At 35.2% G+C, this 12908-nt stretch overlaps 1 protein-coding gene across 4 annotated transcripts in view; it reads left to right on the forward strand.

Moving 5' to 3' along the window:
• Positions 1–12908, forward strand: part of DOCK7 (dedicator of cytokinesis 7) — a 319752-nt gene that overhangs the window by 256011 nt on the left and 50833 nt on the right. For all 4 annotated transcript variants that reach the window (XM_058303469.2, XM_058303470.2, XM_058303471.2 and 1 more), the window contains 4 exons: positions 8993–9151; positions 9944–10044; positions 11091–11283; positions 12759–12902. In XM_058303469.2, coding sequence (XP_058159452.1) covers positions 8993–9151; positions 9944–10044; positions 11091–11283; positions 12759–12902 — 597 coding nt within the window. The remainder of the gene's footprint in view (positions 1–8992; positions 9152–9943; positions 10045–11090; positions 11284–12758; positions 12903–12908) is intronic.

A 12908-nucleotide genomic window follows, 5' to 3' on the forward strand; every position in this document is an offset into this window, starting at 1 on the left:
ATTGCTGGATCACCTAAACAATAAAACGGACCTTTGAACATTGAGATACCCTAAGAGGCAAGTTACCAGAGGCAGAAAAGCTTCACAGAAAAAAAGATGGTGGTGGTGGTGAGGTACCTAATGGATATCAAGCAGGAGGAGTCCCAGAATTGGAAAGAATAATGAAAGAGAACTCTGAGTGAAGAAAAGAAGTTAAATCACTGGTGCTGGGGAAAAATTTTGCACAAAAACAAACTGAACAGATCAGGTTTCTCAGAGAAGGCCCAGAGGGAAGGAAACTTTCTCCTGGAGATGAAATAATTTCACATAAAAGGGCAATCTTAAAAATTGTATCACATATCTAGAGCAAGCATCAGATACAGAAGATCTGAGGAAAATCCGAACATTTAAACACAGGCTCCTCTAAAGAATGAGAAAAAATTGGACCAAATGTCAATGAAGAACCTTGACACATAGGTAATCTATAATAAAACCCACAGCAAAAGAGAAAATTGAGCTTAATCTATAATAAAACCCATGGCAAAGAAAAAATTGACCTTCAGAGTTAGCACATTAAAATAATTAGCTGCCCAGAAATCAGCAAAAAATTACAGAACGTACTAAGAAACAGGAAAACATGGTTCAGGTCAGGAGAACAAATTAAAAATTCAGAGGAGATGCAGACTTTCAAAGAGATGAAGGAAAATGTGAATAGAATAGTGGTGGATTTATAGCTAAAGGATATTAAGATGATGTGTGAGCAAAACGAATTAGAAAGTTTAAAAAGAAATATAAATATGGGGTGAAACGCACAACAGTGAGATAAAAAAAGACAACAATGAGGCATATAGTAGCAGGTTTGAACAGGTGGAAGAAAGAATCAGCAAACTAGAATACAGTACAATCAAAATCATAGAAGAACAGAGAAAAGAATAGGAAAAAAATGAGCAGTGTCTATGGGATTTGTGTGACAGCATGAAGCAGACCAACATATGAGTCTTGGATGTCCCAGAAGGAAAAGAGAGGAGAAAAGGAGCAGAAAGAATATTAGAGAAAATAATGGCCAAAATTTTCCTGTTCTTATGAAAGACATACATGTCTGAGAAGCACAACAGGATAAATCCTAATAGAACTACTTTCAAGACACGTACTAAACAGAATGTCAAATGCCAAAGATGAGAGATTTCTGAAAGCAACAAGAGAAAAGCCATCCGTCACATACAAGGGATACTCAATTAGAATAAGTGCTGATTTTTCATCAGAAACCATGGATAGGGATTGGGTGTAGCTCAGTGGTTGAGTGCCTTATTCCCACAATGGAGATCTAAGGTTCAATCCCTGTTACCTCCTTAAAAAAAGAAAAGAAAAGAAAAGAAAAACCATGCAAGTAAGAAAGCAGTGTGGTGTGGTATATTTAAAGTTTTGAAAGAGAAAAACTGCCAGTCAGAATTCTTCATCAGGAGCTGATGTGTCTCAGTGGTTGAGTGCCAGCCTTCCATATATGAGATCCTGGGTTCAATCCCTGGGCCCATTACCTCAAAAAAAAATTTTTTTTCTTTATCTGGTAAAACTGTCCTTCAACTCTGAGGCAGAGTTTAAAACATTCACAGATAAATAGAAACTAATAGAATTCATCACCAAAAGACCTGCCCTACAAGGATTATTTAAAGGGAAATATTCGGGTTAAAAGTAAAAGGAGAGGGAAGTGGATATGGCTCAAGCAGTTTAAGTGCCCACCTCCAACATGGGAGGTCCCAGGCTCCTTTCCCCATGCCTCCTAAAGAAAAAACAGATGAGTAAAAACTAGTGCAAACAATGTGCAGAACCAATGTGCTAACAGAAGAGGGAGCCATCTGGGGTGGGGCAACGGTCTTTAAAAAAAAAAAGTGAAAGGAGAGAGTGGTTTGGAGCAGTGTGAAGACATGAAGATCTTCAGTAAAGTTAACTAAATAGATAAATGCAAAGCTAAATAGTACTGTATCCTCAATATATAATTCTACCTATGCCTATAAGAGTTAGAATACAATTGAGTAAGAAGTGGTCATATTTCCTTATAATGGACATGCAAAACGAAGAGGTAATATGGTACAAAATAATAGAGGGGAAATGGAAGGATATGGAAGCAAAGAATATGTATGCTTTTGAAGTACAAAGAAAGTATTTTAAAAGTATACAGAAACAGAATTGAGAAAGGGGTCAGTCAGATACCTCAAAGATCAACTGAAGACAAAATGCCTAAAATGAGTACTGCCTTTAGAGTAGTAACAATGAATATTAATGGATTAAATTCCTCAGTCAAAAGACACAGATTGGCAGAATGAATACAAAAGCACGATCCAACTCTGTGTTTACAAGAAACTCACCATAGACCCGTAGACACAAATAGGTTGAGAGTGAAAGGACAGGACAGATAATCCATGTAATTAGTAACTAAAAGAGAGTTGGGGTAGTAACTAAAAGAGAGTTGATATTCTACTATCAAATAAAATACACTTTAAGTTAAAAGACACTATCTACCAAGAATAGCAAGCTTAAATATTATGCACCTAACCTCGTTGCCCCCAAAACACATGAGACAAACACTGGCAAAACTGAAAGGAAATATAGACACTTTTATAGAAATAGTTGGAGACTTCAATACGTAATTTTCATCAATAGATAAAATATCTAGGCAGAAGATCAATAAGTAAACAGAGAACTTGTTATCATAAATTAATTAGCCCTAATAGAAATATAAAAAAACAAAACACATTCTTTTCAAGGGCATTCACATTCTTCTCAAGGGCATATGGATCATTCTTCAGCATAGATCTCATGTTGGGTCACACAGGTCTCAATAAATTTAGAAGGACTGAAATTATGTAAAGCATTTTCACTGACCACAGTGGAATGAATCTGGAAATTAGTAAAGACAGAGAAGTGAAAAATCCACAAATATATGAAAGTTAAGTAATACAAATCACTAGGTCAAAGAAAAAATTCACAGTAGAATCAGTAAATATCTTGAGGCAAATGAAAACGAGAATTCAGCATATCAAAATGTATGGGATCCAGTAAAAGCAGTGCTGAGAGGGAAATGTAAAGCCCTAAATACTTAAATATAAAAAGAAGAAAGAGCTAAAATCAAAGACCTTACTGCACACCTGGAGGGCCTAGTCAAAGAAGAGCAAACTAAACCCAAAGGAAACAGAAGGAAAGAATAACAAAGATTAGAAAACAAATAAATGAAAAAGAATAAGAAAACAATAGGGAGCATTAACAAAACCATATTTTAATTCTTTGTAAAGATGAATTAAAAATTTTTTAATTTCCCATCCCATCCCTTCTACCTCCCCCCTCCCTGCTGTTTTTACTGTCTGTATCCATTCGCTGTGTGATCTTCTGTATCTGTTTCTCTTTTGGTTTTCTCTTCTCATTTTTTCTCCTGTAGGATTCACTGGAATTCAATTCTGGGGACCTCTGATGTGGACAGAGGTTCCCTGTTAGCTGTGCCACCTCAGTTCCTGGTCTCTGCTGCGCTTCACCTTGCCGCTCCCCTTTGTCTCTCTTTTGTTGGATCATCTTGCTGCGTGACACACTTGCGCAGGCGCTGGTTCACCACACGGGCACCCAGCTTGCCATGAGGGCAGTGGCTCACCACGTGGGCATGCTTTCTCTTCTTTTTCAGCAGGAGGCCCAAGGGATCAAACCCAGGTCCTCCCTGTGGTAGCCAGAAGCCCTATCACTTGAACCACATCCATTTCCCAAATCAATAAAATTGACAGACCTTTAGCTAGACTGACACAGAAAAGAGAGAGGAGAGAAGATATACATAAAATCAGAAATGAGAGGGAAGACATTACTACTGACCCCTTAGAAATAAAAAGGATCATAAGAAAAAACTATGAACAACTGTGTATCAACAAATCAAACAACCTAGATGAAATGGGCAAATTCTTAGAAACACACAAACAGCCTATGCTGATTCTAGAAGAAATAGAAAATCTCAACAGACCAATTTCAAGTAAAGGGGTTGAATCAGTCATTAAAAATGGGAGGATTGCATCCAGCATCCAGGTGGAATCTGAGCCTCCTCTTGACATAAAGGTGCAATGGACACAACCAATCCAGTGTCCACATAGAAGAGGTGGCATTGGATTGGGAAAAGTGGACATAATGGACAAAGGGTATGGGGAAAGGCAGGAAGAGATGAGAGGTGGAGGCGTCTTCGGGACATGGAGCTGCCCTGGATGGTGCTTCAGAGGTAATCACCGGACATTGTAAATCCTCACAGGGCCTACATGATGGAATAGAGGAGAGTATGGGCCATGATGTGAACCAATGTATATGAGGTGCAGAGGTGCCCAAAGATGTACTTACCAAATCCAATGGATGTGTCATGATGATGGGAACGAGTGTTGTTGGGGGGGGGGGGAGAGGGGGGGTGGGGGGGTGGGGTTGAATGGGACCTCACATATATATTTTTAATGTAATATTATTACAAAGTCAATAAAAAATTAAAAAATTAAAAAAAAAAAAAATTGACTAGTGAAAAAAAAAAAAAAAGAAAAAAGAAAAAAAAAAAAACCTCCCAACAAACAAAACCTAGAACCAGACGGCTTCACAGGGGAAGTCTGCCAAACATGCCAAGAAGAATAAATATATGTCCTGCTCAACCTCTTCCAAAAATTTGAAGAGGACGGAGTTTTGCTTTACTTTGAGGCCAACATCATCCTAATACCAAAGGTAGCTAAAGATACTGCAAGAAAAGTAAATTACAGACCAATTTCTCTTATGAATATAGATGTAAAAATCTTCAGCAAAATACCAACAAACTTAATCTGTCAGGACATCCAAAGAATTGTACACAATGATCAAGTGGGATTTATCCCAGGTTTGCGAGGGTGGTTCAACATAAGAAAATCAGTTAATGAAATATACCACATTACAGATCAAAGAAGAAAAATCAAATGATCATCTCTTCCAACAAAGGCATTCAGTAAAATTCAGCATCCTTTCTTGATAAAAACACTTCGAAAGATAGGAAAAGAAAGAAACTTCCTTAACATAATGAAGGGCATATATGAAAAACTCACTAGTAACATTATATTTAATGGTGAAAGACTAAAAGCTTTCCCTCTAAGATCTGGAAAAAGATAAGGATACCCACTTTCACCACTATTATTCACCATTGTCCTGGAAGTTCTAGACAGAGAAGTTTGGGACGAAAAAGAAATAAAAGACATCCAGATTAGGAAGAAGTAAAACTTTTCCTGTTCTCTGACGACTTGATTCTATATATATAAAGAACTGAAAATGCTATAACAAAGCTACCAGATCTAATAAAGGAATTTACAAAGTGGCGGTGTACAAGATCAGCACAGAAAAATCAGTAGCCTTTCCATACACTAGTAATGAACAAACTGAAGAAAATTTTAAGAAAAACATTCCATTTACAATGGTGACTAAAAGAATAAAATAGCTTGGAATAAATCTAACCAAGGGGGAATGAATTTGATTCAAGCAGTTAAGCGTCTGCTTCCCACATTGGAGGTCCCTGGTTCAACTCCCCATGCCTCCTAAACAAAAACAAAATAAAACAAATGAAAAAAACACCTCGGGGGAGCTTATGTGGTTCAGTGGTTCAGTGGCAGCTTCCCACATTCGGTGCTGGGTTCAACCCTCAGTACCTAAAAAGAAAAAAAAAAAAAGCTAACCAAGGATGTAATGGACTTGTACATAGAAAAATACAAAAAATTGCTAGAGGAAATCATAGAAGACCTAAATCAGTGAAGGACATTCCATGCTCATGGATCAAAAGACTAAATATTATTAATATGTCAGTTTTACCCAAAGTTATTTACAGATTCAGCACAATCCCAATCAAAATTCCAACAGCTTTCTTTGTAGAAATGGAGAAGCCAATCATCAGATTTATTTGGAAAGGTAAGGGCCCCGAATAGCCCAAACCCAACTTAAAAAATAACAAAGTGGAGGACTCACTCTCCGTGAGAGTGGTTGAAGCAGTATAACTGGTACAAGGGTAAGTACACAGATTAATGGAATCCAATTAGAGTTCAGAAATAGACCCTCATATCTATCACCATTTTCGTCAGTGGTTACAAGTCCACTCAATTGGGAAAAAATAATCTCTTCAACAAATGGTTCAGGGAGAACTGGTTATCCATATGCAAAAGAATCAAGGGGGATCCCTGTCTCATATTGTATACAGTTTTTAAGTCAAAATGGATCAAAGACCTAAATATAAGAACCAAGAATGTGAAACTCCTAGGGAAAAAAATATAGGGACGCATCTTCAGGAATTCAAATTAAGCAATTGTTTCTTAGACTTTATACCCAAAGCACAAACAACAAAAGAAAAATTAGGTAAATTACACTTCATCAAAATTAAAAAGTTTTGTGCATCAAAAGAATTTATTGTGAAAGTGAAATACAGCCTACTCAATAGGAAAACGTATGTGGAAACCACGTATCTGGTAAGGGTTTAATATCCAGAATATTAGAAGAAATGTAGTCCCGATACATGTGGCAACATTGATGAACCTTGAAGACATCATGTTGCGTGAAATAAGCCAGACACAAAAGGACAAATACATGGTCTCACTGATTTGAAATAATTAAAATAAGTAAACTCATAGAGCCAGAATATAGAATCTAGGTTACCAGTGGCCAGGGTGGCATAGGAATGGAGATTTAATTTAAATTGTCTGTAGTTTGTATTTGGGCTGATTGTAAAGTATTGGTAATGGACGGTGGTGGTGGTAGCACAGCATTATGGATGTAATTAAGAGTACTGAATTCTATATGTGACTGTGGTTAAAGGAGAAATTTTAGGTTGTATATATTTTACTAGAATAAAAAAAAAATACCTAAGATTCTACAACAGAAACAGTAAACCCTATTGAAAACAATGAACTATAGATAATATTACAATTACAAAAACTTTCTTTCATGAATTGTAACAAATGTACCATATTAATTCATGGTGTTAACAATAGGGTGGTATTTGGGAACTCTGTAAATAAATAGCTCAAAACTGTGAAATAAGGAATAGTGTACAAGTGTTATTTTCAAAACTTCTATAGTAGCTACATTATTAAAATGTAGATCTATTACTCTTGATCAAATGGAATTAGAATGAGGAAAAGATCAAAAAGCATAGATCTTTAGAAGTGAAAGTGGCTTAAATAAACGAATGCAATGTGAAATTTCAAGGCATAAATAAAAATATTGTGATCATCTTAGAATGAATATCTAATTTTTGGAAATGCATTATTGTTGTAAAGTTGTAAATACTAACATGAAATATTTTCTTACTTTTACAAATGATATTGAAATTCTTCAGTTTTTAAAAAGTGAAAATACACAGTGTCAAAAATAACAGTAATTTTAAAACTTTTGAGTTCTTATATTTTAAAATGATACTATTTATACTTTGGTTTTTAAATATAGTTCTCTTTTCAGTTTAACCTTTGAAATATAGGAAAAGATACAACCCTTAATTTTAGAGAATATAAGTCTAAAATATGTAGTAATTGTAAGGTGTTTGATTCTTAAAAAGAAAAAGAAAAAAAGAAAAGAAAGGTTGAAAATCATTCCAAAGTAATGACTGACAGCATAGGCCTGCCTTTGAATCCCACCTCCCCACTTACCTGTTCTGGGATCCTGAGCCAATTACTTAATGTCTTTGTACCAAGTTGGTTATAAGGAGTAAACAAATAAATGTTTGTAAAATGTAAAGTGCTTAGCGAAGTACCAAACACATAATGAGTGGCTTAGAGGTATTTATTAAAGAGTCTCGGGGAGTGGATATGGCTCAAGCAGTTGACTGCCCACCTTTCACGTGGGAGGTCCCAGATTCAGTTCCTGGTGACTCCTAAAGAAAAAACAGACAACAAGCAAAAAAACAAAACAAAACAAAACAAATACAATGTGCAAACACACATGGGAGCCATGGGTAGTGGTGGGGAGAATATAAGTTCCCTCAAACACACATAAAGCAAATCAGTCAAGAGTCTTATAACATATGAAAATGTAGGTTACTTAATTGGATTGGATACTTTTCACCTTAAAGGCATTTATAGCATTTGGTTAAGAGCACAGTCTCTGAAGTCAGCTTGCTTATGTCTATATTTCACTTCTTCTTGGTAGCTGTGTGACCCTGAGAAAAACAATTTAACCTCTCTGAGCATCTCTTTCCTCAGCTGTAAAATTGAGCATTATCTGCCTCAGTAAGGTTGCTTGAAGATTAATTTAAATAATGAATATATGTAGAACACTCAGCAGAGTACGTGGTATATGGGTAACTATGAAATAAAAAGTAAAACTAAAAGGAAATGTATGTAAAACAAATTTCCAACTGTATTGTCATTTCTTTTTGCCTCCCCTCTGGCATATAATTGTTCTATTAAACTTCTTCAAAGGAAGAAGACCTGGGTTGTCAGCTCTCTGTATTAATCTAAAATGTAATTAATTCACTTTAAATGTTTCATTTCAGGTAAATTTCAAATGATAGCAACATGTATTATTACTTAATAAGTATTTCTATAATAGAATATTCTCCAATACCAAAATTTTCAACATAGTTGTATTTTGTTGATGTTTCTAAATTAATTGGATTGTTTATACCTTTTTAAGACATGCTGCCAGTAAAAACAATCATTTGTTCCTTTAAAAAAAAAAGAATAAAGGACAATACTATAATCTGGAGTTCTCAAGAGAAGAAATAGTAGCTGAAGACATGGAAAGAAATAGGAGCTGAAGACTTATATGGAGTGAGAAGAGAAGAATTTTTAGTAACATTCTCACTAAAATTCTAGGTTTTTATTACCTTTTAAAAATAAGATTTGAATATGCATATTCTATTACTTGTTTGGTTTTCTAAAAAATATTTCGCTTAGAATGTTTTTTCCCCCCACTAAATGTCCTTGTCTCTTAGTGAGGGAAAAAAGCAGACCTTTTTTCTCTATACTTTCTTATATTAAATACTGACCCAGTAATTCCTCTGTTATAGAACTTTGCCAGGGTTAAAATGCAGGTAACCATGTCACTGTCCTCCTTGGTGGGCACATCTCAGAATTTTAATGAAGAATTCTTAAGACGTTCTCTGAAGACTATATTGACATATGCTGAAGAAGACCTGGAATTGAGGGAAACAACATTTCCTGATCAGGTCAGAAGTGCTGTTTTCTACATCATTCATTAAAATAGGTTTATAAATAGGTACTTTCCAGATTATTAAGTCACTTTGGATTTTACTGGAGGATCCTATATTTTTCTGTCAATCTATATCATATGCTATAGATAGGACTGAATCGTCTTTTTTTAAAAATGTCACTCTTCTTCTTGGGGTAATTAATATATTTGATGTTTAAATTTGTCTATGTGTAACAAACAGAACAGTAGATTTTAGGCAGTACTGACAAACAGCTTTATGATGAAACATTGTTTGCCTTATTAAACAGTAATTTGCCTTAAAAACCTAAAATTTCTACAAACTCCTTCCTAGTAAAATCAGAAATATAGAGGAAAATTTTCATTTTATGCTTTTGATGTCTATTTTATCCATATATATATATATATATATATATATATTTTTTTTTTTTTTAAGAGGTACTGGAAACTGAACCTGTGACCTCATACATGCAAAGCAGGTGCTCAGCTACTGAGCTACACCTGTTCCGCTATATCCCTATATTTTATTTCTTCCTGTAATGCTTCTATTTCCATGTGAGAGAACTGAAAAAAACAAAAAACCATACATAGTGTGCTGAGGCATTTATGGAGAGTTTACTATCCTTTACCCATTATACCCCAGCATACCTACACTCTGTAGAACTATATCAATATCATATTATTTGTCTTGAAATCTCCAGATGCTTATGTGAAATACTTCCAAACTAATTTAATAATTGTAAAAGAGTGGCAGATAAAGAACATTTTTTAGTGTAATTTTTTGTTGCAGGTCCAAGATCTGGTTTTCAATCTCCATATGATCCTTTCTGATACTGTTAAAATGAAGGAACACCAGGAGGATCCTGAAATGTTGATTGATCTAATGTACAGGTAGCATTTGTTTGATTCACTTACACCTTATATGATGGGCTTAGGAAAACATTGCATGAAAAAATAGACGTACAGTTAAGTGATTTTCTAATGTTAGATTGAAAAGTCAAAATGTACTTTCTCCAGACTGCTTTTTCAGATCCCCTGTGCTACTGCTTCTTTTAAGGACTACACATAAACTATTCAATATATTCAATGTTTATCAAAACAAGAGGATTTAAAAGAAAATAATCATAATATATTTAATGTCCTGGCTTCCTGGGCCCCAGTCTGCCTAAGAAGCCACAGGACCAATATTTTATGTACGAAAATAAGTCTTTTAATGAGAAAATACAGCATATTTGCATTGTACTATGACATACATTTTCTTTTAAATATAATTATGCCTAGAGGATAATGTTTCTAGGGGCACATTTTGAAAAATCTATGATTCCTGTTCGATTTAGACAGGTATAAGTAAAACTTGAGAATTTTTCTTTGCCATATGACGATGTATTTTAATAATTTGCGGGATCTTTAAACGCACATATAAAACAATTCTTCTTAAAATGAAAAATTGTGTAATGAAACTACCTTTTGTAAATATCCTGCTTTTCCTTGAGTGTAAAACTTCTCTGTGTTTTCATTATGATACAGAAATTCCCATAGTTTTTCTCTGTTTGTTTCCTTAGTGGGCAGTTTTTAATATAGCATGTATCTTTTTAGTTCCCCGTCCCCCACCCCGTTCCAAAACTGGTATTTTCCATTCCATGGCTCCACAGATATTTCTGTAAGCATACAAAGGCATTTTTATATGATGCATAAACTTGTCTTCATGTGGGGGTTCTTACCAAGGGGTCTGTGAGCTTGAATTGAAATTCAAAAACATTATCCTTAGGGAACATGTTTGTGCAGATATGATATATTTATTAAATAATACACACTATAGTATGGACTTAGCAAGGGGTCCATGGAACAAAACAAGTTAGGAACCCCTTTCTTAATAGGTGTGTAACAGAAACCTTTTTAGATAATTGCTAACTGGAAAAAATTTCTGTTCTAATTAGAATTGCCAAGGGCTATCAGACCTCTCCAGATCTTCGGTTGACCTGGTTGCAGAACATGGCTGGTAAACACTCTGAACGAAGCAATCATGCTGAAGCTGCACAGTGTCTAGTGCACTCAGCAGCCCTTGTTGCTGAATATTTGAGCATGCTGGAAGACCGGAAATATCTTCCTGTGGGATGTGTAACCTTTCAGGTAGGATTATTTCAGATGTTCGTTAAGTCAAAGGTACATCTTTTTTTGGTACTGACTTTTTCCTCCTAGTGTATAGATCCATTCAGTTTGTAAGGAAAGCATAAAGACTTAAGGTTATGCTTCACTAGATGAATTATCATTTCACTATCACTAATAAAACTTTAAGGATACTTCTTGTTACTTTTCTTTCTTGTTCCATAACTCTGAATTATCAGTGCTATGTATATTTATTTATTGCCTTTACTGCATTATAATCAGTTATGGGTTTTATAACATCTGTAAAAAGGTATTACAATTAAAATACTGAGAATCAGAATATAGTGCAAACTCTTCACTGGCTTTTATTTATTTAAAACGCTAGATAAATGTATGTCTTCCATTCCCTATATAAAATATCCTGGGAAGCGGTTGTGGCTCAACTGATAGAGCGTCCACCTACCATATGGAGGGCCCAGGGTTCTATACCCAGGGCCTCCTCACCCATGTGGTGAGCTGACCCACACACAGTTTTGTGCGCAAGGAGTGTCATGCCATGTAGGGATGTCCCCCACGTAGGGAAGCCCCACGTGCAAGGAGCACACCCCACAAGGAGAGCCGCCCCGCATGGAAAAAAGCACAGCCCACCCAGGAATGGCGCTGCACACATGGAGAGCTGACGCAGCAAGATGATGCAACAACTAAAAAGCAACACAGTTTCCTAGTCCCACATGACAAGAATGTAAGCAGACACAGAAGAACACACAGCGAATGGACACAAAGAGCAGGCGACAGGGGGGAAGGGGAGAGAAATAAAGAAAATAAATCTTAAAAAAAAAAAATCCTAACACTGACTCACAGTTCATATATTACTCTATAATAATGTTACATATCTGTGATCTCACTAGTTGAATTCTTTGCTTCCCAAGAGTTGGTTATGCATTTCTCCAAAAGTCTGTTAATTCCAGGCTTGGGAAATTATAAAATTTAATTAAATATTATGTCATCTGATGAACTGTGAGTATAGAAAGAAAGTGAATTCTTGTTTCTCTGAAAACTAATTTGAATGTTTTGCAAATATTAGATAAAGATGAGTCTTCAAAACAATAGCTGTTGGACTAATTTTGGGGCACAGCAAATGTAAAAGATTAGGGAAAAGATGCTTTAAAATCTGGGCAACTTTAACAATCTTTTAAGTTCAAGTTTAGACTCTTTAAAGAAACCAAAATTGGAAAGCTTAAATGAATGTTGCAGTATGGGTATTTACCAAAAAAAAAAAGGAAAAGTTACCTGGCAGTGGTGTTGCCAGTTTATTGTCTTCTTTGAAATACAGAAAGTTTCTGGAGATTTGTCTTTTACCTTTACATCAGCTAACCCCTTTTTTTTCTTTTTTTTAAAATCTAAGCTAATAGTCACATTCCATCTCATTTTCTTCTTCATATACACTAGGAAATTGATTGCATTTCACAAACCTTTCCCTTTTTCTTTTTTTCCACTAGAATATTTCATCTAATGTTTTAGAAGAATCTGCAGTCTCAGATGATGTGGTATCTCCGGATGAAGAAGGTATCTGCTCTGGAAAGTACTTTACTGAGTCAGGACTTGTGGGATTACTCGAACAAGCAGCTGCTTCTTTCTCAATGGTAGAT

This window comes from Dasypus novemcinctus, chromosome 9 (assembly GCF_030445035.2).
Source record: "Dasypus novemcinctus isolate mDasNov1 chromosome 9, mDasNov1.1.hap2, whole genome shotgun sequence".
Lineage (NCBI taxonomy): Eukaryota > Metazoa > Chordata > Mammalia > Cingulata > Dasypodidae > Dasypus > Dasypus novemcinctus.